A 25,732-nucleotide genomic window follows, 5' to 3' on the forward strand; every position below is an offset into this window, starting at 1 on the left:
CCCGCGGCGCCTGCCCGGCGACCTGAAAATCCTGCCCATATTCTAGTTGAATGTGGCACAGTGGGCTCGAGGGATCGAATGGCCTACTCCTGCTCCTTTTTCCTATGTTCATCCCCCAAAATTACTCACCCTCCCGTCCCTCCCTCACTCCCCAACAATAATCATTCCCCCACCACTCCACTGACCACCCCCCCCACCTCCCAACTCCCAACAATGCTGAATCTTCTGATGTTAGCTATAGGAGCCAGGTTTTCAGAAGTTGAGCCGGATGAGGGGTTGTGGAGGAGAGGGGGAGCATTGTCGAGATATGAAGGAGAGGGGTGAGCATTGTTGGGGTACAGGAGAAGGGATGAGTATTACAAGGGGTGAAGTGAAGGGGGGTGAACATTGCAGGGGATGCATTGGACTGGGATGAGCACTGTAGGGCATGTAGGGGATTGGGGTGAGCATTGTCGGGTGCAAACAGGGAGGGGGGGGAAGAATTGTCGAGGGTGCAGTGGAGGGAGTGAGCATTGCCCGGGGTGCAGTGGAGGGGAGTGGGCATTGTGTTGGGTGCAGGGGAGGGAGCTGAGCATTGCCGGGGATGCAGAAGGGTTGAGGATTATCAGGTACAGGGGAGCGGTGAGGATTATCGGGCATGTGGGAGAGGGATGTGAGGATTATCGGGGTGTGGGAGACTGGAGTGAGGATTATTAGGGGTGCAGGGGGGCAGGGTGAGAGCATTGCTGGAGGGGGCAAGGGATTGTTTTTTGGGCTTTTTGATAACAGCTTCCACAGTTAATCACTGTCGTACACCTGAGATTAAGAGCGGGAGAATCCTAAAATAAATATCTAGGTAAGTAGGGCATCAAGCCCAAGTCTCCGACACTAAGGTCAGTGTCAGAGACATTCTTGGAGAGCCCCAGGCAATGTATTTCTACCAGTCAGAAGTTTTAACTTCTTAAGTAAATGCCACACATATGCACGGATTGGACTTCCACAGGGCCCCAAAGCCCAACGTCTCAACATATGCTGCTGTTGCCATTGGAAGATTCTTCCCAATGACTTCAAGTTTCATGCATGAGTAATTATGGAAGTTAGTGAAATATAATAAACGATTAATAGTTTTTTTGCCCATTTCTTATGGGAAAGATACATTTAGGCCCGAGCATTTGCAGATGCCTATGCAATTATCGGCCAAATGTTCCACAGAGCGGCAATCACCATTAGATTGCCACTCTGGTCCTTTTTACTTACTTTAGTCTGGATCTGCACATTTCTTGCCTGGACTTCCAATCAAGGTCTGCTGAGAAATGTGCAGCATAGCAGCCCCTGGAGCTCCTTTTGTGCAATGTAGCAGCATCGGGGGAGGTAAAGACATGCCCCCTTTTTACGGCACTAGCTGCCTTAAACCGGTAGGTTTAAAGGTCCCAGGCAGATTGACAGGAGAGAAGGTAAGTGTGTAAGGAAAGTGGGTGAGGGAGTGGGATGGTGGGGTGCATGGGGGGTGATATTGGGTTGTTGGGAGTTGTCAGATGGTCAGGGTGATGGGTGATCAAGGGGTGGGGGGGCATCGGGTGGTCAGAAGGTGGTGGGGTGGGTCGGGTGGTTGGAGGTTGGGAGGTAGTCAGGCAGTCGGGTGTTCAGGGCGTTGGGGAGGTCAGGTGGTCGGGGAGAGTGAGGGTCATCAGGTGGTAAGGTGGGGGTAGTTGGAGGTTGGAGGGTTCTGATGCTCGGGGGGATAGTCGAGCTGTTGGGGGGGTTTGCATAGTCAAATTGGGTTAATTGGGTGGTGGGGGTGCACACTTCAGGAATGGATTCGGGGGAAGAGATGTTAGCACTGTACAGGGCAAGTGAACGTTGTGTGTGTTCTGGAGTGCCTTGACACTTACATAAAAGTAAGACAACAGGAAAATAAACTGTCCTATTTTTCCTTGTTAAGCTCAATGGTTAAATCACAGATTATTATTCTAACTTATGATTCAGATGGTTTCAGGCTTGTGAAATGAAAAACAGTGTTGCTGGTTTAAGCTTGTGCCATTTATTCATGATATTCTATGTTCCAAGTTTTTTGTGAGTGGCAGGGGTTGGGGAGAGGGAGAATCTCAGCTTTCCCAAATTCAATTGCAGTGCAGATCTTTGTGAAGTTCAACCTGAATGTTCAACAGTTCAGTAATTCAGTCAGTAACTTCCAGAACTCAACGAAGATCAGAAAAGTTTTGCATTATTTTTCACAGATCAGAGTTAAAGGGGAAATTTTTACTTACCTGACCTGCAAAGGTCAGTAGGTGTTCCAATCAGGTGCAGTAGATGGTATAAGGATCAAACAGATGGGCTGCTGATCTGGGAAAATCTCAGGCCTCGTGTGAGGAATCACAAGCCTTGTGGAGGTGGTGGGGGTGGATCCAGGCCTTGGGGAGAGATTGCAGATCTCTGGGGAATGCGTTGGGGAGGTAAGGAATCGCAGGCTTCCAGGGAGGGCCGGAGACAGGAGTAGGGTGAGATGGCAGTCCTTGGGGTGGTGTTTGGAAACCTGGTGGTGGGGATTTAGGAAGCCTCATGGTGGGATCCAAGACTCAAAGGCACCTGGATCCAGGAGGTAGATGTAAAGGCACTCAGCTCCCAAATCCACCAATTCCCCTGCTTGATGAAGTTGCTGTGTATCCTGTTACCTCAGAAAAGCAGCCAACAGCAGTTAAAGTCAAAAATCTGAATGACAATGAGGCTCCAAGCCTCATTATCATATTTGAAGCTCCTGTCCACCTCCTTGGAGCAAGTTGGCCGTACGCCTACCTTCAAGACTCAATTAATGCTGAAAATGGACAGGTTTGAGACAGGTTTGGGTCGGGGACAGGTTTGGGTCAGGAAACAGAGTTTCCACACCCAAATTTGTCCATTCCTTTGGTTAAAGTTCCCCCCAAAGTTCCTGTTATGCGTAATAACTTCAGAATAATGTGAGATTTAGTAATTATTCCTTATTACAAAAGCTGGTATATAAATAAAGCAATTTTCCTACTTTGACACCTTCGCCATATATTGGGATTACTTATTGTTCTTGCTAAATAAGGCCCTGTGAGAAATACAGAATGAATCATAAAAATATTTATCATCTAAAAATATTGAATTGACATAACTAAACAAAATGAGGCAGTCACAGTAAACGGAAAGGATTAAGGAATGATTATGGTTTGGCTTTGTGTAGTTCTTTTATTTCATTTTCAAAAGGTCAAACAAATGCCATCAGACACAAGTCAAAGTTGAATTCACTGACAGTAAACTCTAAGCTTATCACTGAGACAGGAATTGCAGAGGTGAGCTGGCAGCATTAATCCCTGTTGGCTTTAGTTCCCAGTGCTGCAGCTGTTTGAAACAGAGCAAAAATGCGCATATACTCATAGAGTTCGCTAGAGTCAATGAGGTGGGTAGGTCTTTGACATAGATGAAGTATCTTGTGGTTTACAAAATTGGTTGACTCACTTATTTGCACCCCTGGGATTTTATAAAGGATGCTTACCAGCCACATTCTATCCCAGAAAGATGTATTCCATTCACCACGTGCTTCTTAGAAACCAACACGTTTCTCATTAGCAGAAAACTTGACAAGATAGTGAAAATAATCATTGTCATGCACAACATTAGTGGGAGAGAAAAAGCGAATTGGCCCCAAACCCAACTATTCATTTTTCTTGCTTGATTTATTTTTTGATAGAAAGCAGCTTCACTGAGGGTTGATTGAAAAAAAACACTACGCATGAATTCCTTGTGGGCAGATTGAATTTTATTCAGTCATGTTTTCTGGCAGGAACAGCCAATTAGGAGAAGTATTCATCTTCCTGTGTCAGTGCACTATTATACTCTAATGCTATGGGTGGTGTAGTCTCCTGCAACCCAAGGTTTATGTACTCTGCTAGGAGATGACTGCTGAGTACATCCTGAGATGATCAAAAGCTGAGAACAAGACTACCTTACACACCAAATTTGGTATCAATATTTCAATATCTTTCAATATCTTACTCAAAGTTTCAAATAAATTGGGCAGCAAATAAGATATATTTAAAATAATACTTCTTAAATATCTAATTCTCTGCTATTGTTGCAATTCTGACTTTTCCCAGCAGTCTTAATTCATGCTTACCACCAGTAAAAGCAGTTTCAGAAATCAAGCACGTGCTTAGAAACTTACATGAATAAATGGGTTGGAGTATCACAGACTAACAATAACACTATTATTGAGTTATGCATTGGAAAGATTTTTGGGATACCCACTGCACTCTCTTGATCACTTTAATACAAAAAAAACCCAATTGTGATAGACCATATAATTCAGGCAAAACTACAAATGGTGGTAATTGTAAAACATAAATTTATAAGGAAGCAAAAATAAATCATTAGGTAAAATTATAACAGAGTACTTAACTCTCTTTAGTACTTGCTTGCAAAATCAAAATAACAATGTTTCAGAATTGTTATTCTTCTCCTCAGAATCCTTTAACCAGATTTGGTATTAGCATAACATTGACTTATTAGCTGTGATTATAACTGCCCCCACCTGGCAGAAACCAGCTGCATGAGCAGTTGAAAAATAGGTGTAAATTATTCGCTTTCTTCTCAATGTGTCCCCAAACTTAGCTTCTCTTTTAAGCGGGCATGCAGGATACTGACCGAAATAAAGCGGGACACCAAACATGCAAAGCGAGAATGATAGCATCATCAGGATGTCATCTGCAATGTCCGCCATGGTGGTGGGATAGTGGGAGGGAGCAGAATTGGTTGTCCTGTCTGGTAGGAACTGAATCCAGGGCTTGAAGAAGCCCAGCAGGCAAGTGTAAATTTTATTTTTCAACTTTTCTTGTGGGCCAGGTAGGGCAGGAGGGCTTTAGGCCTTGGGCTTCCCTAGCTTACCCCTGCCCTGAACAATGGCAAGGCCTTCCCCATTCTCACTCATGGTAAGGGGCTCACCCAGCCCCTCCTGGCCCTTTCACAGCCCACCCCAACACTTCACCACAACCCTGAACTCGGCCTGAACCACAATCCCCACAATTTGACAGGGACCATTCCCATTAATCCCTAACTGCAGTCTACTGCTGCATGCTTTTGCTCCAGGCTCTCAATCTCTGGCCAGTTGCCTAACAAGAGTGCACCATCTTATTTAAATGGGGTGCTGCCATTGAGATCACCAGGACCTCCACGCCCTCTGAATTGCTGGATTCTTCAGTCAATCATGTCCCCCACCGCACTCCTCAGCACCTCCCCATAAATATTGGGGCCACTTGCTCTGCTAGCTTTTGTGTTACCACCATAATGCAACTCTAGCTTTGTTAAATATGATGAAGATATTACAAAATGCTGCAGCAAGGATATCTCAAATAGACAGTTTCTTCCATTTTAGACCAAGGAGAATTTTTAAATGCTCTGACATAGGATTGTCAGATGCAGCTACTTTGCCCTAAAAATGGGACTTAACCCAGACTTTAGAAAAGAGTTTTGTGTGGTCTTGGAGATTTTAGAGAGGGTGCAATCGCTACCTTGATTGCTCCATTTGTTATATCCTTATGGGGATTCCAAATTTGTTGCCCTTTCTTCAGATTACTGCACTTAGAAATTACTGGCAGAGATTCAGATTCAGTCAGTGAATTCTTGAGCAAATCTTTCCTAAGCTTGATAAAAAAAAAGCTAGGAATTTTCTCAGAATTGCTCCTGCTCTGTAACTGTAACTTCACCTAAGTGAGCCAAAAACTGGGTTTCAGCCACACCTCTGGCAAAGTTACAGGAGCTGGAACTGCTCCACAGAAATTTCCAGTCCATAAATTTTATTGTGTAATAAATACGCTGCCCATTCCCTGGTCCTGGACAGAGGGAATTCAGGGACTCCTTCTTCTCCTCCTAATGTTGCTGCACTATATGGCTACACTTGAATTCTACAATTTTGGTTTGCATATCTCTGAAATGGCTGCATTTGCTGAGTTCGCAAGTCCTATTTGGAAACTCAGTTCACTTAATGGAAGCATGTGAAAAACAGTGTGATGAAACCATCAAGTCCATTAACATTTACCCCATTGATAACATAGAGTACAAATGCAAGAACTTTATGGTGAACCTTAATAAAACACTGGTTCAGCCTCAGCTAGGGCATTGTGTCCAATTCCAGGCACTGTGGATAGCTTGGCGAAGCTGGGGCTGTTCTCCTAAGACGAGAAAAGGTTGAGAGGAGATTTGGTAAAGATTTGACCATGAGGGGTCTGGACAGATTAGATAGAAAGAAACTATTCCCATTGGTGGAAGGACCGAGAACCAGAGGGCACCAATTTGAGGTGATTAGAAAAACAACCGAAGGTGACATAAGGAAATATATTCAGTGGCAGCAGTAGCTGTCCCTTGATTGAGGATGGTGCCTACTTATGTTCACAAGTTTCTGCCATGGGTCTTCACGTGGCTGAATGGGCTGATTCTTGACCTATAGATACTTGAGCGCATGGGGCAGGACATTTCATGAGGTAGTGGGATCCAGCATACAGGATTTGCTTCATTTTCTTTCCTTCTTTGTGGCTGCTCCACCTCATCATTGAATCGTTGTGACTCAAAGCAGGATTCAGCTTGATGGGCAAATTGTTGCTACCTTAAACGGTGAGTTATAAACTCCTCCCAGTTATTCATGTCAGTGCTGCCGTGCTGAAAGGAAAGCTTCAGACTGTTTTTGTCCTCCCCTGGAACGTTGGCCATTTGACAGTTGAGAAAATGAGACTTGGCAAAGGAGACACTTTTCAGACATTTGGACATAGTGCCCAGTCCATTGAAGTTAATTTTGAAGCTGGGTAGTTCTTGTGGAAAACTGGCATGGACTAAAGGGCAGAATGGCCTCCATTAAGCTATAACTCTTCTATGCTTCTATTCTATCACGTCATACCCTCCACAACCAAACACCAACATTTCCAACTCATTCAATCTGGGTTCGACTTAATGAATTTTTTTGAATGGTCAGAAAAATGCAAGGGTGGTACACAAGCCCACTCTCTTACCCAATGCATTACTGAAGGAGTTTTAATAAACTTGCTCCAGATGTAGGAGAAAGCATGTTAACACAGATGCTTTGCTTACAATGTGCACAGTAGCCACATAAATACAAGCTGTTATTTATATTCAGTGAAGTGCTGTTGGAAAAAAAAACCTTACATTTTACCTATTTTGCCGTTTAAAACAAACATCTTATATGTCTTTCTTATATTTTAATCTGATCTTAAATCAGAAGAACTGCATTTTACATTTGCTGGGAAGCAAAAGTATGTCTGGTAGATTTTTGAATAGTTCAAAATACCTCTATCAAATGTCCTTGAACTAAGATAGTGTGTTATGGTTTATAGAATTGCCAACCATGTTTTCAATTCATGACTTGTAATATTCTTCAACTCCTTTCTCTTGTAACGGAATTTGATATGAATTAAGTGGTTGGAGTGAAAAAAGTAAATTGGAAAAAATGAGGTTGTGGCTTTAAATGTAGTTATTATTTAAGATTTGGTAAAACCTGAAGTTAATTCTCAATGCATCCAACAGATTGCACTGGTTTTACAATTTATTATCCCGAGGCAAAAAATAGGGATGGGTGTTGGACATGATTGAGGAGGGGACCAGGATACCGTGGAAAGAAGAACCCTTTCGGAGGGGGAGGGGATAATGCGTTTTGATGGCAGCATCATGCTGGAGGTAGAAAAAATGACGGAGTATGATCCCCTTCCCCGGATATTTTTCCATGCAAGTGCAGGAGATGTGACACCTGCCATTTTTACTTCCTTCCTTCCCAATGTCCAGGACTCCAGACATTTTCCTTGGGTGAAGCATAGATTTACTTGTACTTCTTTCAATTCGGTATACTGTACTGGCTGCTCAAGGTGCAATCTCCTCTACATTAGGGAGACCAAATGCAGATTGGGCAAACGCTTTGTGCGGGGGTCGGGGGGAGGGGGGCTCTGTTCAATCTGCAAGCATGACCACTAGCTTCCAGTCACCTGCCATTTAATTCTCCGTCCACTCCCACTCTGACCTCTCTGCCCTTGACCTCCTACACTGTTCCAAGGAAGTTCAGAGTAAGCTTGAGGAACAACACTCTCACCTCTGATTGCACCAGCAGCTTTACAAGGCAGGCTGCCATCCTCAATTGGATGGCAGATCCGGCAGCGGCCCTTCAATTGGTTGCCACCTGTAAATGCCACCTCAGCATTTCACCAGCTGCTGGCAGGGGGTCATCTCCTCCTTTCAATCCCGGCGATTGGACATCTTCCCTGCTTGAAAATTTCAGCCCATTAACTTTGTTTCTCTCTCCGGTGACTGCATGACCAGCTGAGCATTTCCAGCATTTTCTGCTGATATTTATTACAACTAGCAATTTAAAAAAAAAATTACTGACAGCTTCAACAAGCTTGCTTTTAAAAGAAAAAGAAATATAAAGATTTGTAGTGGAAATAGAGTGGGCATAGTATCTGAAGGACTTCTATTATTATGAAGAATTTACTCATGTAAACTGCAGACTATATTGTGATTTAATATTGTAAAGGGCCATTTTCTGACTTTCAGGTAAGGACACACTTTATAAACTTATGCTATACCCAATGCATTTACTTGCAGTCTGGGGGCATATTACAATTTCCAGAAGCCAAATCCTTTACTGTTCCAGTTAATTAAGGTAAACCAACCTAACATGTGAAAAGAGAGATAGTAATTGTGCAAAGCAAATGTTTTTGAATGAATGTGACACCATACAAGGTTACAAAATGGAGGTGATAAGTAAGTTTAAAAAAATCATTTTACAGACGCACAATAAGAAACATTTATTTGGGGTTCCATTTTACAACGGGGTGAACTGTTCATCTGCTGGGAGTTGACTCGTTACTTGTCAACCCTCCCTGCAGCCATAACACACTGCGGGCAGGCTAATTTGATGAAGAGTGGGACTTCTGCCCCTCACTCGGGAGGAAGTCCTGTCCATGGTAAATACCATCCAATCCAATTGACTGGCAGTTCCATAGTCCTGGTAGCACCAGAGCTGAGTAGTGGGCGATGCTGGGACAGATGGAACTGAATAGTGGGTGCTGTTGGAACAGATGGAGCTGAGGAGTAGGCGTTGCTGGGACTGATGGAGCTGAGTAGTGGGCGCTGCCGGGACTGATGCAGCCGAGTAGTGGGCACTGCTGGAGCTGATGGAGCTGAGTAGTGGGCACTGCCGGGGCTGATGGAGCTGAGTAGTGGGCACTGCTGGGACTGATGGAGCTGAGTAGTGGGCGCTGCCGGGGCTAATGGAGCTGAGCAGTGAGCATTGCTGGGACTGATGGAGCTGAGTAGTGAGCATTGCTGGGACTGATGGAGCTGAGTAGTGAGCATTGCTGGGACTGATGGAGCTGAGTAGTGAGCATTGCTGGGACTGATGGATCTGAGTAGTGAGCGTTGCTGGGACTGATGGAGCTGTGTAGTGAGCATTGCTGAAACTGATGGAGCTAAGTAGTGAGCGTTGCTGAAACTGATGGAGCTGAGTAGTGAGCATTGCTGGGACTGATGGAGCTGAGTCGTGGGTGCTGTGGGACTGATGGATCTGAGTAGCGAGCGTTGCTGAAACTGATGGAGCTGAGTAGTGAGCGTTGCTGGGACTGATGGAGCTGAGTAGTGAGCGTTGCTGGGACTGATGGAGCTGAGTCGTGGGTGCTGTGGGACTGATGGATCTGAGTAGCGAGCGTTGCTGGGACTGATGGAGCTGAGTAGCGAGCGTTGCTGGGACTGATGGAGCTGAGTAGTGAGCGTTGCTGGGACTGATGGAGCTGTGTAGTGAGCGTTGCTGGGACTGATGGAGCTGAGTAGTGAGTGTTGCTGGGACTGATGGAGCTGAGTGGTTAGTGTTGCTGGGACTGATGGAGCTGTGTAGTGAGTGTTGCTGGGACTGATGGAGCTGAGTGGTTAGTGTTGCTGGGACTGATGGAGCTGTGTAGTGAGCATTGCTGGGACTGATGGAGCTGAGTAGTGAGCATTGCTGGGACTGATGGAGCTGAGTAGTGAGCGTTGCTGGGACTGATGGAGCTGAGTAGTGAGCGTTGCTGGGACTGATGGAGCTGAGTAGTGAGCGTTGCTGGGACTGATGGAGCTGAGTAGTGAGCGTTGCTGAAACTGATGGAGCTGTGTAGTGAGCGTTGCTGGGACTGATGGAGCTGTGTAGTGAGCGTTGCTGGGACTGATGGAGCTGAGTAGTGAGCGTTGCTGGGACTGATGGAGCTGTGTAGTGAGCATTGCTGAAACTGATGGAGCTGAGTAGTGAGCGTTGCTGGGACTGATGGAGCTGAGTAGTGAGCATTGCTGAAACTGATGGAGCTAAGTAGTGAGCGTTGCTGAAACTGATGGAGCTGAGTAGTGAGCATTGCTGGGACTGATGGAGCTGAGTAGTGAGCGTTGCTGGGACTGATGGAGCTGTGTAGTGAGCGTTGCTGGGACTGATGGAGCTGAGTAGTGAGCGTTGCTGGGACTGATGGAGCTGAGTAGTGAGCGTTGCTGGGACTGATGGAGCCGAGTAGTGAGCGTTGCTGGGACTGATGGAGCTGAGTAGTGAGCGTTGCTGGGACTGATGGAGCTGAGTAGTGAGCGTTGCTGGGACTGATGGAGCCGAGTAGTGAGCATTGCTGGGACTGATGGAGCTGAGTAGTGAGCGTTGCTGGGACTGATGGAGCCGAGTAGTGAGCATTGCTGGGACTGATGGAGCTGAGTAGTGAGCATTGCTGGGACTGATGGAGCTGAGTAGTGAGCATTGCTGGGACTGATGGAGCTGAGTAGTGAGCGTTGCTGGGACTGATGGAGCTGAGTAGTGAGCGTTGCTGGGACTGATGGAGCCGAGTAGTGAGCATTGCTGGGACTGATGGAGCTGAGTAGTGAGCATTGCTGGGACTGATGGAGCTGAGTAGTGAGCATTGCTGGGACAGCAGGAGGAAGGCCTGAGGAAAATCATGGCTGTCCTGAGAAGGTAAGTCCTGCGATTTTAGGGTGGGGAGGGATCCCAAAACTCAGGAAGATGGGAGAGGGGTTGGGGGGTCAGGTTCCAATGGATAGGTGGTACAGAAGAAAGGTGGGGTGACATCTTGGCTGCGTGCCTCTGATGTGCATAAGGCACCCCACGAAGAATGTGCTCTCCTTCCTTCCCACCTTTGATCACACAATCCTTCAAAAATGGCCTGCCCACTCCTGCCGATCTGTCCTTGCCAACCACGAACTATTCATGTCAGTAGGCATGTTAACAGGCCTAAGTGACCCTTAAATATTTATTTACATATGGCGGGTGGGCTGTCACTTTCAGCATCTGCACACCTAGCGTATTATGGAGCTAAGCTTGGGACTAGGCGGGAGGGTGGTGGGCTAGCCACCCGATCTTACAGGCTCGGCTGGGGGACTTAAAACCCAGCTCTTGAATCCAATTATTCATGAACTTAAAAGACTTTTAGGCAAAAGTCAATGTGACAGAAACGAGACTGGAGAATGCACTCATGAACCATGACCAGGAGCAGACTTTGTAACATTCTATTAACGCCACAGAATTGTAAGAACCTGTTTTAGAGCCTTAAATGGGTTGTATGGAAAAGAGTGAAGTGTAAGAGGCAAAAGTCTAATGTACCTCATAGGTCATAAGGCAGTGGGAAAAAGTTTGCTTGAAGGGCAAACTCAATGTTAGCCATTCAAGAAACAGAGCATGCATTGCACAAAGCAAAGCATGAAAAGGTTCCTTACCTTCCAGCAGCTCCCTAGGACTAATGAAGCAGATGGGTTTCATGGTTACCCTACTTCTAAAAGTATATTTTATGATCGATAGTGCCTGCTTTTCAGGAAGTCATCAATGTAATTAAGCATAAGACAGTCATTCAAATGAATAGATGTTTTCATGGATCTCTGCTGATTTTACAAATTCCTGGTTGTGGGCTGAATGGACATAGTAAACTTCTGCCAGAAACATGCAGGAAGTCTCATTATAATGGCCCAGATTTTGCAGTAATTTGTACCACTGAAACTGGTACCAACTTTGGGAGTCTGCACATGTGCAGAATATTGTGTAAATTGAGAAGTTGCAGTTAATGATTCTATTCTCTTCTAGAGGGTGCACTATTGAGACCCACTCCCCAGACTGCAATCCCTAAGCAATCAGTGAATTGATGAAAACCTCCACTTTCATGCAGTTAGCTGCACCATAAAAACCCTTGAAAATGTTGCCTCTTGTTGAAGATGAAACTGAGATTTTAATGGTTCATAATAATTGCTAAACACACTCATAGGCCCTGAAAACATAATTTTATATTGATACAATGAGAAATGTCTCCATTATGATAAAAACCCTTATATTTTTCAAGCTCTTTTTACAGTTTGTTTATGATAGTTTAGTTTCTATCTTAATCCAATCATAATCATTTATTTAAGTGTGAAGGATAATCAGTGCTTTGAATTCCCTGGTTTGCTGTCTATGAGAATAGTCACTTGATAGTACAAAACTTGAGTATTGCTGCAAAAAAGAGAGATGCTGTCAAAGCTTTTTGTCTTGCACTCATCAGAACAGACGCAAGAATGCCAAATTTCAAAGGCAACAACAAATTACATTGCATGAGAAAAAGGGTGTTGATTGGTTGGCAAGTCAGCCTTGATTGTTCAAGACATAGTCATGGTAAATGCACCAGGGAGCTATTGTCCTCTATGGGTTGGGTGTGCTAAAAATTACACTAACAACCAATTTATGATTATCAGTGAGGCTTGCAATGGAGCTCACTTACACTTGCTGAAAGTTACATAGATTCATATGCAGGAACCGGTCTTCTGCAGGAAAAATAATATGTCCAGTCATTGCATTTTTTTGAATAAACAAAAGCATGCAGTACAATAGCTTCTTGGTGCATTCACTAGGGGAATGTCTCAAACAATCAGAGCTGACTTGCTAACCAATCAGCACCCATTTTCTTATGCACTATAAATTGTTGTTCCCTTTGAAATTTGGCATTCTTGCTTCTGTCCTGATGAGTGTCAAACGAAAAGGACCAACAACATGTCTTGGGCTGGTTTGTCAACATGATTCCATCTCCAATTACTTTTTCCAGTCCAGGTTGAGTCTGATGTTGGCAACCTGCTTGTCAGTGGCTAGAAGGCAATTGAGGTTGTTTAGCAAGCAATTAGGAGCCATTTTGCCAGGTCAATGGAATTTTACTGGTGGCACATGGTACCCATGCCATGCCTGTAACTCATTAACTCACACGAGGTGTGTACATAGTGGAAAGTCAGAGTGCATTGAAAGTGACATGCAATCTGAACTTTACATAAGAAAATAAGAACATAAGAAATAGGAGCAGGAGTAGGTTATTCAGTCCCTCAAGCCTGTTCCGCCACACAATAAGATCATGGCTGATCTGATGTGACCTTAACCCCACTTTCCTGCCTGTCCCCCATAACTTTTGACCCCCTTGTCAATCAAAAACGTGTCTAACCAAGCATTGAATATATTCAATGATCCAGCCTCCGCTTCTCGCTGGGGAAGAAAATTTCAAACACTAACGACCCTTTGAGAGAAGAAATTCCTTCTTATCGCTGTCTTAAACGGGAGATCCCTTACTTTGAAACTGTACCCCCTAGTTCTAGGTTCCTCTACGAGGCAAAACATCCTCTCAGCCCTCCAATTCCCAAGGGATGATATAACACTATGATGAACCTAAAGGCATATGTGCAATATCTAATGATCTACCAGCTTTAATGCTAGGGGTCCTTTTGAAGAATGGTAATTGTATTTTTCATTCTTTAAATGATACTGGATGAAGAAAAGCATGCTAAGTCTTCAACAGCCAGCAGAAGCCGGAATAGCAACAGCCACTAATAAACATGCTTGACAGTGACCTTGGGGGAGTGATTTCACAGGCTTAGAATTAGCAGAGAGCCAGGTGCAAAATTGCGTCATCTGCTGCAAGGACACTTACAGCTTATACCTACCATAGGACTGGTACAATGGATGACATTAACAATCAACTGTAGCCTCAAATGTTCCTTCACCACTTTCTAGGTCTGTTGAAATTCTGGCGTCAGGGGGTTATACCTTTGAGAGATAAACAGGGTCCCCCTTCTCACAACCACCTCATGCAGCATCACCTCCACTTCACCAGGCATCAAACAGCGGGCAAGTCCTGGCCTTTTCTATCATTTGCCTGCATACCTTGTTTCATGTCTCCAAATTGATTTTTCCATTCCTTTCATATTTTTAAGTCATTTAATTCTTCTGCCACAACCTAGGGCTTCACCTGAAATTGCCTTGAAGAATCTTTTTTTAAAATTTTTTCATTCATGGGATGTGGGCTTCGCTGGCTGGGCCAGCATTTATTGCCCATCCCTAGTTGCCCTTGAGAAGGTGATCGTGAGCTGCCCTCTTGAACCATTGCAGTCCATGTGGTGTAGGTACACCCACAGTGCTCTTGGGAAGGGAGTGCCAGGATTTTGGCCCAGTGGCAGTGGAGGCACAGCAATGTATTTCCAAGTCAGGACGGTGAGTGACTTGGAAGGGATCTTCCAGGTGGTGGTGTTCCCATCTATCTGCTGCCCTTATCCTTCTAGATGGTTGTGATTGTGGGTTTGGAATGTGGCCCTGTGCAGTCCTTGATGTCATCTGACTTCTAACATAGCAAATTTAACAACATTGCCATCAAAACCACAGCTGCCATTACTCCCTTCTCCAGTGCTCTTGTTGCTGCTCTGATGGCAGTTTTTATTGTCTTCTGCTGAGTTTGATACCTGTCCCTCTTCTCCTGAGATCTTTTAAAGCCTGTTAAAATGTTTCCACTGAAGTTTAATTTGTCATTGGACATAGCTCATTACTGGAAAGTCAAAGTGCCTGATGGCCCAATGGCACGTCTTTATCATCAGACAGCAGGGGGCAGTCAGGTGAATGGACTATTTCATTTTTACCCTTCCTTAAAATGAAGCCTCCTGGCAGAACAAAGTGCATTATTGTACCACTTGTTTGAAACAGATGAAGTGTCACTGCCAAGCAATGATGGTAAGGTTGCCATCTATTTGGATTCACATGGCATACCCATTGTGCATTCTTATTTAATAATGTCCAAAAGCACTTTTTTTGCAGCACAAAGCCCCACCCCCGCAACTTTCTCTTTTCCCTGATTAAAACTTAAAGATGATTGTGGGCAGAATACACTGGCTGCAATGTCCCCTCTAATTTTTTTTGTCATGCTTAGTTAAATATTTTTGCACTGTTGCAAAGGACAACTTCTGAACAGCCTGTGCAGTATCTTCTGTGTTACTGCACATGCGCACACCTTACAGGGAACGTTGTTTGGTTGATCCATTTTATCTCATGAACTACTCTCTGAATATGATATAGCTCATCAGAAATAGGTTTCTTCACACTTTGTAGAAAAGGTTTGCCTGTAGCATTTCTTGTAAGGGTCCTTGCAATGCCCCTGAAGTATTGGACATTTTTTTCACACATTGTAATGACCAATATGCTGTGATGAACTGCTTGCAGTGGTGTGAAAAAGAGAGACAGAAAGAAACAGATAAAATAACTGAACAAATAAACATCTGAGAAACAAAAGGGTTGATTTCAAGTTTGGGAAGACACTATGATCCCCTTGGTTGCATAAAATGAAAAGAAGCTTACCTTTTCTCAAGGGGTGCCCATCAATGCCTTTAAGAACCGTATTTCATATTGAGCCATGTCTGCACGCTCTACCCATTGATTCCTACAAATTGCATCAGGTCTTATTTAAACCAGAGGCCTAGTTAATACATTAAAATGAGGTGCCTGCCTGAAATATGGATGTCCCAACAGACAGAATCAGATTAGTACAGTAAGAACAGCATTGTGATTTTTGAGCTGCTATCACTCTGCTCTTTCCAGCTGGAACAACTTAAAATTGTGCCCAAAGAGAGTGTGGCAGGTCGATAGTACTGAGAACTGATAGAGCAAAGTTGGGAGATACAAGCTTACAGCTCTGTGAGTGTCATCTCTAATTGTGCTCCATAGATATTGATCGCTTCAATCTTCCACAATTAGGTTTCAGAGATTGGACAAAAAGACACCTGAGAAACAAACTAAAAAACTGTTAGCACTGAGGCATGACAAAACAAATATAAGGAATTTATTTTTAGAGCATATTAAGCATTGTCAATAACTTGTATTCTGTGGACATGATCTATTAACTTCAGTTATAATGTATTAGGATCCCACAATTATATTTCACAAAACTGAAAATTCAAGAAAAAGTATTACACTGGTGAAAGAATCGTAATAACAGTTGGTGTTGTGTACAGAAATCTACTGACATCTTGGGAGTAATCATCAATCAATGTGACAGCTTCAGGCCCCTTAAAAGCATCATTCATGGAAACCACATGCAATGATCTCCAACACTGACAACTTATTATCTAATAGAAAATGGATTTTAAAATCATCCAATTGTAACTTTTCAAACAGTAATATCCGGGGAATAAATGATGTTATGGGTTTCATTTCACTTGTGTAGCTTGATCCTGATACATCACTAAATAAATGCACAATAATGTAAGGCCAGAAAAAAATGTCTTGGTCTTTATCCATTAAAAACACAAGCTGACCAGTTGAATTTGTTGCATGAAGATGCATCAATCATGTTTTCCAATGTACATACCTTTTATTGTCTTTGGTGTCACTCTGTATTATACAGTCACAGTAAAATAGAAAATGCTGGAAATAAATAACATTTAATCAACAACTAAGGGTAGATACCCTTCATCAGAGAAAAAGAGAGGAACGACAAAACAATGTTGTCACATCCATACTAATGGCAGCCTCAAGTTAAATAATCTTTATTGTTGAAAGTTGCTAGTACTGGAGAGTAGAGAATTTATTTTTACTTCTGGTACTTAGTGGCAGCATTCAGCACTCAGTTAGACATATGATGATTGCTGCACAGCATAACTCCCTATATTATACCCAGTATGGCTTAACCACGACCTCAGAAAAGTATACCTGACTACACTAATGGGATTTATTTCTAATTCCAGTGCAAGTCCTCATTATAACCTCCTAGTGTGAAACTGTCAATTTGACATTCATTTGTACCAAATTGTGGGTAGTCCTGTATTGCAAACTTACACATAATAGATATTGAGTTAAGACAATTCTGTTAATTGTATGTTAATTATATTGTTAAGATACATAGGTGAATGGCATTGTTTAATTAAGCACTGGGACACTGGGGTGTGAGAAGAGAGCAATGAGATTGAACAACTTCTCAGTAAAGAAAAGCTCTGTGTCTTTGTTTAGACTTAACCAATCAGCTTGGATTCTATTAACGAATTCAGGTTCATTCATGTAAGACTCCTTATATATAATTGCTAGAATTGTTCTGAATTGCTAGATTACAATGGGGTGAGATATTGAGGGATGTACCCAAGGGGCATATGTTGGGACATCTTAGCCTTGAAATGGTGGTGGAACAGATGTAAATTTCTCTGAATAGATAGCACCAGACTTCAACCCATATTACAGGGACCATTAGCGTACATGAGCTGAACATATTGCACCACTAACACCACATCAGCAGTGCTTATCCCAGTGAGCCAGGAAAAATTCAGCCATGAAAGTCCCCAATGATGTTCATAATAATTGACTCTATATCCTTAATAGGAGCTAATAGTAAAGAGGATTGAGGACTTAACAAACACAGCCAAGATCAAAGGAGATTCTATAGGGAATGTGTGCAGGTTTATCAGAAGCTCAATACGTTCAATAAAAAAAGGCACTGGAAGCAAAATGTGTGTCTTCATGGGTGGGACAGAGCTTCCTAAGCAGAAAGCAATAGAGGCCTTGGAATGTTATTTGAATTATTGAACATTAACAAGGCACAATAAACTAAGAAAATAAGATACTGGGTTATTTGCTAAATCACTTGAGTGCAGATTTTCAGATGTCATGCTGAAGTTAAACAGTGCTATAGTTCAGTCACATTTGGACTGTGTAGTTCCGGTTGCTGTAGCCTTACTGGTGGGAACATCCAGGCCAGCGATGCAGTACAGAGAAGTTAGCTTTTTGGCATCAATATAAATGAATTTGGAATATTTAAATAAATATTTTCCTCATCTTCAGTTCTCTGACTAAAGGCCCGTCCTTGGCGATTATGTACTGAACCACAGCAAAGTGCCTTGACTTTTGCTACCAGTAGGGTGAGGAGGCAGTCTCTGAGTCCACTTCAGCTAGCACGGGGAATTGAACCCCATGCTGTTAGCAATAATCTGATCTATATGCTAGCCATCTAGCCAGCTAAGCTAATCGCTCAAACACAATATTATCGTGCAAGAGATATAATGGCCCAGATCTTCTCGTCTCCAGCTTGTCAGAAATACTCCTCAAGATATGCGTTGGGACCTCTTGGATGTCCTAACATGCTGATTGCATAAGAATTGCCCGGAAATGTTGAACTTCTGATGAACAATTCCCCTACCCTGGGCCCCTCCAAAAAAGGTCTTCAACTCTGAGTTAGAGGCGGAGACTTTGGACAGTTCTGACCTGAATAGTTACGCAGGGAGCGATAGTCTAACCCCTGGGGTATCTATACAACTGATCTCCCTGCCTACCCCACCCACCGACTCCCGACTCCACCTGACCCGACCTCACCCAGACCCCCACAACTCCTTCCCTGACCCCCCGGCCTGACCTCACCCAATCTCATGACCCCCCTGACTTCCCCCCGAGCCCATGAGAACCACCCCTCAACAGACCGACCTGATCCAACCTCATTTTCATATCCACCTGCCACCCTATCCACCTTCCACCAATCCCACTTACCCACCTGCAATGCTACCTACCAGTCAACCTACCACCTGTCACCCTACCCACCTGCTGGGCTGCCCACTTACCACCTGACCCACCCTGCTCTACCCTACCCCCTCGCCCATGTAATTGATCTGCCTGCCAACCTACCTCATTACCCACTTTCCCCACCCACCCTACCCCCCTTATCCGCTTACCTGACAAATCCTACTGCCTTACCCACTTACACATTCACTCTTTCACCCAATGACTCAGACACTGATACACTAACATACTGAAATACCGTTTGAATGTCCCAGCTTTTCAGTATGTTAGTGAACACTTACCTGCAAACGGCAGCTTGTGGCGTAAGAAGGGTGTGGGTTGTCTTCCCCCAATGATTCAGTACTACAAGGAAGCAGTCGGATTGAAGGTAAGCTCTGCATTTCTGAAGAAGCCAGGATTGGCAGTTGCAGCCAGAAATGCAAAGTTCCAGTGTGGTGCAGAAAAGTAGGAGCAGACTGGCAATCTGACAGTGATTGCCACTCCTTGCAAAATTTGGCCATTACTTCATGAGATGTATGTCCTGTTCTTAGATACACAATCTTGAATCACATTCAAAATGAATCAGATAATGTGTGAAAAGCAAAGTTGACTGTGAGATGCACACTTTGCTAGGCAATGGTCACATTTGAGAAAGAGTACAAAAATTATAGATACATTAAGCCAATAAGATTGAACTCCAGGGCAAACCCTGTCAGTAAAAGACATGCATCCAGTTATCTTTGTATTCCTAATGCTATGCCTAAATGTAGGATGTGATAATCACAATCTTCAAGTGACATTATGTGTTATAAATCTATAATTAATTTCCTGAGAGTTGCAAAGTTTAACAAAAAAAAACTCATGAATATGTACTGGTGCCATTTGTGGCAATAATTGAACAAGACATATGTTATCTGTGAAATATTAGATTTCATGCTTAGGTTCAGACACTTGACATTGCCTCCTCTTTAAAAATTCTAAATTTCCACAAAATGCCAAAGGATTTTTTTAAGGGTTTTGTATTTCATTCTGTCTAGTTAGCTTGTTCAAATGTAGTCAGAGCAGAAAAGCAGTCAACTGTTGACGAGAAATTTAACACTTGGGTTCAACATATTTAAACAGCTACAAATTGATAGGGAGATACCTAGTTTCTATTATAATATTCAGAACAGGAACAAATTATTTTTTCAGAAATGAATGAAAGCATAAATAACCAGATAATACTGAGTCATTTTCATTTTAAAGAGAGTGCTATTAGGAGTTAATTACTGCAAATTTTCAGGAGGTGATTTTGGGCTCCATGGCACCAGTGGTGCTAGCGCTTTGGAAACTCCAAACCATAAAATGGTATGGGCGATCAGTCTTTCCTGTTGTGTCCCGTGTGCTGCCCCTTGTTGTACATGGTGCTAGCACAGGCGCTGGGAGAGAGCTCTGATTGTGAAGCCAATCAGCCATTTTGGCTGATTCAATGCATGTCTCAAAAACTTGGTTTATGCATGTTAACTGAACACTGTGCTGATTACTCACAGCAGCATTAAGGAACCCTTTGCATGGGGTGTCTGAGAGCATCTGCTCAGACTATAGTTCATATGTATATATAAATTAGGAGCATGAGTAGGTCACTCAGCCCCTCGAGCCTGCTCCATCATTCAATAAGATCATGGCTGATCTGATTGAAATGTCAACTCCACATCCCCACCTAACCCTGATAAACTTCCACCCCCTTGCTTATCGAGAATCTATCTAGCTCTGCTTTTAAAATATTCAAGGTACCCACTTGCGTTGCCTCTTGAAGAGTTCTAAAGACTCACTATCCTCTGAGAGAAAATATTTCTCCTCACCTCTGTCTTAAATGAGCAACCCCTTATTTTTAAACAGTGACCCCTAGTTCTAGATTCTCCCACAAGAGGAAACATCCTTTCCACATCCACCCTGTCAAGATGCTTCAGGATCTTATATGTTTCAATTAAGTCGCTTCTTACTCTTTTAAATTCCGGTGGATACAAGCCTAGCCTGTCCAGCCTTTCCTTATAAAACAACCCTCTGATTCCGTATATGAATTTAATAAACCTTCTCTGAACTGCTTTCAATGCATTCACATCTACATTAGTTCCAACAGGGCACTTGTTTGTCACCATGGAACACCACCATTACATCCATCTGAGACAGCCCATCACTGTCCCCTTGGCCAATATTCTACAATAATAGCTACCAGCAAAACCTTTTCATTAATATTTTTATCCAACAACACATCCAATGATACAAACAAGACCAAAGTGTCACCCTTATGCATTCTCTTCGTGCCCAACTTGTGGGTCAGTTCGCTTGTCCTGGTCCTCCTAAGCAGTGCTACCCCAATGGCTGCAGCATGACTGGTGGAAGGTTTTTTTTATTCTTCACAGGATGTGGGCATCACTGGCGAGGCAGCATTTATTGCCCATCCCTAATTGCCCTTGAGAAGGTGGTGATAAGCCGCCACCTTGAACTGCTATAGGCCAAGTTGTGTGAGTTGGGAATTCCAAGATCTTGACCCAGCGACAGTGAAGGAACAGCGAGATAGTTAAAGTCAAGATGGAGTGTGACTTGGAAAGGAACTTTCTGGAGATGGTCATTGCCTGGCACTTGTGTGGCGCAAATATAACTTGCCACTTATCAGCCCAAGTCCAAATGTTGTCCAGGTCTTGCTGCATATGGACATAGGCTGCTTCAGTATCTAAGGAATGATGAATAGTGCTGAACATTGTGCAATCATCAGCGAACATCCCCACTTCTGACCTTATGATGGCGGGAAGGTCATTAATGAAGCAACTGAAGCAATTTATGAACTCCCTTCCACCAAAAGGTCAGAAGTGGAGATGTTTGCTGATGATTGCACAATATTTAGTACCATTCACAACTCCTCAGATACTGAAGCAGTCCATGTCCAAATGCAGCAACACCTGGACAATATCCATGCTTGGACTGACATGTGGCAAGTAATATTCGTGCCACACATGTTTCAGGCAATGACCATCTCCAACAAGAGAGAATTCAACCATCGTCTCTTGATATTCAATGGCATTACCATCACTGAGTCCCCCACTATCAACATCCCCAGGGTTACTATTGATCAGAAACTGAACTGGATTAGCCAAATAAATACTGTGGCTATAAGGGCAGGTCAGAGGCTGGGAGTCGTGTGATGAGTAACTCATCTCCTGACTCCCCAAGGCCTGTCCACCATCTACAAGGCACAAGTCAGGAGTGTGATGAAATTCTCCCCATTTGCCTGGATGAGTGCAGCTCCCATAACACTCAAGAAGGTGGACACCATCCAGGACAAAGCAGCCCGCTTGACTGGCATCACACCCACAAACATTAACTCTCTCCATCACCGATGCACAGTAGCAGCAGTGTGTGCCATCTACAAGATGCACTGAAGCAATTCACCAAGGCTCCTTCGACAGCACCTTCCAAACTCATGACCACTACCATCTAGAAGGACAAGGGTAGCAGATAGATGGGAACAGTACCACATGGAAGTTACCCTGCAAGCCAAAGGCAGCTCACCACCACCTTCTCAAGGGTAACTAGAGATGGGCAATAAATGCTGGTCGTGCTAGAGAAGCCTGTATCCTGTGAATGAATGAATAAAAAAGGAACTGAAGATGGTTGGGCCTAGGAGTTTAGTCTTTGCTGCACAGAAACAGGCCATTTGGCCCAAAAAGTCTATGTCCATGCTTATGCTTCATGCAAGCCTCCTCCCACCCTCCATCATCTAACCCAATCAGCATAGCCTTTTATTCCTTTCTCCCTCATGTTTATCTAGCTTCCCCTTAAGTTTTTTTTTATTCATTCATGGGATGTGGGCTTCACTGGCTGGGCCAGCATTTATTGCCCATCCCTAGTTGCCCTTGACAAGGCGGTGGGGCGTTGCCTTCTTGAACCGCTGCAGTCCATGTGGTCTGGGTACACCCACAGTGCTGTTAGGAAGGGAGCTTCAGGATTTTGACCCAGTGACAGTGAAGGTACGGCAATATATTTCCAAGTCAGGATGGAGAGTGACTTAGAGGGGAACTTGCAGGTGATGATGTTCCCATCTATCTGCTGCCTTTGCCCTTCTAGATGGTAGTAGTCGTGGGTTTGGAAGGTGCTGACAAAGGAGCCTTGGTGAATTCCTGCATCTTGTAGATGGAACATACTGTAGCTAATGTGCGTCGGTGGTGGAGGGATTGGATGTTTCTGGGTATGGTGCCAATTAAGCGGGCTGCTTTGCCCTGGACGATGTCAAGCTTCTTGAGTGTTGTGGGAGCTGCATTCATCTAAGCAAGAGGGGAGCATTCCATCACACTCCTGACTTGTGCCTTGTACTTGGTGGGCAGGCTTTGTGGAGTCAGGAGGCAGGTTACTCGTCGCATGATTTCTAGCCTCTGACCTGTTCTTGTAGTCACAGTATTTATATGGCTAGTCCAGTTCAGTTTCTGATCAATGGTAACCCCCAGGACTGAGGAACTCCTTCAGTGATGTCCTGGGACTGAGATGATTGACCTCAAACAACCACAACCATTTTCTTGTTCTAGTCATGACTTCAACCAGTGGCGAGTTTTCCCCATGATTCCCATTGACTCCGGTTTTACTAGGGCTCCTGGAAGCCATGCTCAGTCAAATGCTGCCTTGATGTCAAGGGCAGTCACTCTCACCTCGCTTCTTAAGTTTAGCTCTTTTGTCCAAGTTTTGGCCAAGGCTGTAATGAGGTCAGGAGCTGGGTCACCCTGGCAGAACCCAAACTGAGTGTCAGTAAGCAGGTTATTTCTAAGCAAGTGCCGCTTGAATGACCCCTTCCATCACTTGGCTTATGATCGAGAGTAGACTAATGGGGTGGTAATTGGCTGGGTTGTATTTGTTCTGGTTTTTGTGTACAGGATATACCTGGGCAATTTTCCACATTGCTGGGTAGATGCCAGTGTCGTAGCTGTACTGGAATAGCTTAGCTAGGGACGCGACTAGTTCTGGAGCACAAGTCTTCAGTACTATTGGTGGAATATTGCCAGGGCCCATAGCCTTTGCAGTATCCAGTACCTTCAGCCATTTCTTGATATCATGTGGAGTGAATTGAATTGGCTGAAGACTGGTTGTTGTGATGGTGGGGACTTCAGGAGGAGGCCAAGATGCATCATCCATTCGGCACTTCTCGTCGAAGGTTGTTGCAAATGCTTCAGCCATGTCTTTTGCACTAATGTGCTGGGTTCCTCTATCATTGAGAATGGAGATATTTGCAGAGCCTCCTCCTCCAGTTAGTTGTTTAATTGTAAACTACCATTCACTAGATGTGGCAGGACAGCAGAGTTTAGATCTGATTCCGTTGGTTGTGCGATCACTTAGCTCTGCCTGTGTCATGCTGATTATGCAGTTAGGCACGCAAGTAGTCCTGTGTTATAGCTTCATCAGATTGACACCTTATTTTTAGGTATGCCTGGCGCTGCTTCTGGCATTCCTCCTGCACTCTTCATTGAGCCAGAGTCGATCCCCTGGCTTGGTGGTAATGGTAGAATGGGGGAAATGCTGGGCCGCTGATGATGACCTGCAGCCCCTTATGGATGCCCAGTTTTGAGTTGCTGGATCTGTTTGAAATCTATCCCGTTTAGCATGGCAGTAGTGCCACACAACACGATGGAGGGTTTCCTCTATGTAAAGGCGATATTTCGTCTTCACAAGGACAGTGCGGTGGTCACTCCTATCAATACTGAAATGGACAGATGTATCTGTGTCAGATAGACTGGTGAGGATGATGTATCAGTCATTCTGACGCAACTGCATTCACAGATTGAGCAAGATCTAAATTTTATTGAAAACTGAAAGAGACCTAATTTCATGGTCAAGCAATATTCATAAATGACATGGGCTACCATTTTATATCTGTTGACACTGCTATGAACTGATGTTCCTCAATGGGTTACAGGTCCATTTGCTGAAAGTTACTGAAAAGTTGACATTTTTATTGTTATATTTGGAAACAATTAAAGAAAATAGCTCATGTGTCTGTATATCACCAATATCTGTATTATTACTAATATATTAACATAAATTTTAGGAATCAAACCTCAACTTTTTCAACATCTACATTATAATTGTCTGTGCAGATAATACCTTCTACACACAGACACAGACATGAGTGCATATAGAGTCTAACAAAGTTAAGACATGTGGGGGTAGAAATTCTATATCGTTTCACTCATTTTCTTGGATAAAGGTTATTGGGGTGAGTTGGGAGTTCTTGAGCCAAAACTCCAGAGTGAAATTATTGAACTGCTTATCCAGCATTCAGAATTATATGAGCAGAAATTTCCTCCAGTTAAATATTGGGAAAACTGAAGCCATTATTTTCAGGCCCTATTCCAAACTCCGTTTCTTTGACTCTATCCCTCTCCCTGGCAACCGTCTGAAATTAAGCCAGTCTGTTCACAACCTTGGTGTCACACTTGATCCTGAGGTGAGCTCCTGATCTCAGTCATGCCATCACTAAGACCACCTATTTCCATGTCTATAACATCACTGGCTTCGTCCCTGTCTCAACTTATTTGCTGCTGAAGCCCTCATTCATGTTTTGTTATTTCTAGACTCAACCATTCCAATGCACTACTGACCGAGCTGTCCAAGGCCTAAAGGACATAGCTGCTAGACTGGGCCTGCAGCAGGTGGTGAGACAATCAAGAGCGAAAAACATACTTGACCTCATCCTCACCAATCTGACTGCCGTAGATGCATCTGTCCAGGACATTATCGGTAGGAATGATCACCACCCAGTCCTTGATGAAGTCCCGTGTTCACATTAAGGATGGCCTCGATCATGTTGTGTGGCACTACCACTGTGCTAAGTGGGATAGATTTCAAACACGTCTAGCAACTCAAGACTGGACATTCATGAAGTGCTGTGGGCCATCAGCA

The 25,732-nt window shown here is 43.8% G+C and overlaps 1 protein-coding gene across 6 annotated transcripts in view; it reads left to right on the top strand.

The window, feature by feature from the left end:
- Positions 1–25,732, top strand: part of LOC121281836 (chemokine-like protein TAFA-5) — a 352,162-nt gene that overhangs the window by 263,234 nt on the left and 63,196 nt on the right. For 4 of the 6 annotated variants that reach the window (XM_041194877.1, XM_041194879.1, XM_041194876.1 and 1 more), the window contains one exon: positions 25,405–25,684. The exons of the other annotated variants lie outside the window; for them this stretch is intronic. In XM_041194877.1, the coding sequence (XP_041050811.1) occupies positions 25,405–25,620 (216 nt within the window). In that variant the 3' untranslated portion in view covers positions 25,621–25,684. Of the gene's footprint in view, positions 1–25,404; positions 25,685–25,732 lie in introns of those variants that run through there. 6 annotated transcript variants of the gene reach the window in all.

Source organism: Carcharodon carcharias, chromosome 9 (assembly GCF_017639515.1).
Source record: "Carcharodon carcharias isolate sCarCar2 chromosome 9, sCarCar2.pri, whole genome shotgun sequence".
Taxonomy (NCBI): domain Eukaryota; kingdom Metazoa; phylum Chordata; class Chondrichthyes; order Lamniformes; family Lamnidae; genus Carcharodon; species Carcharodon carcharias.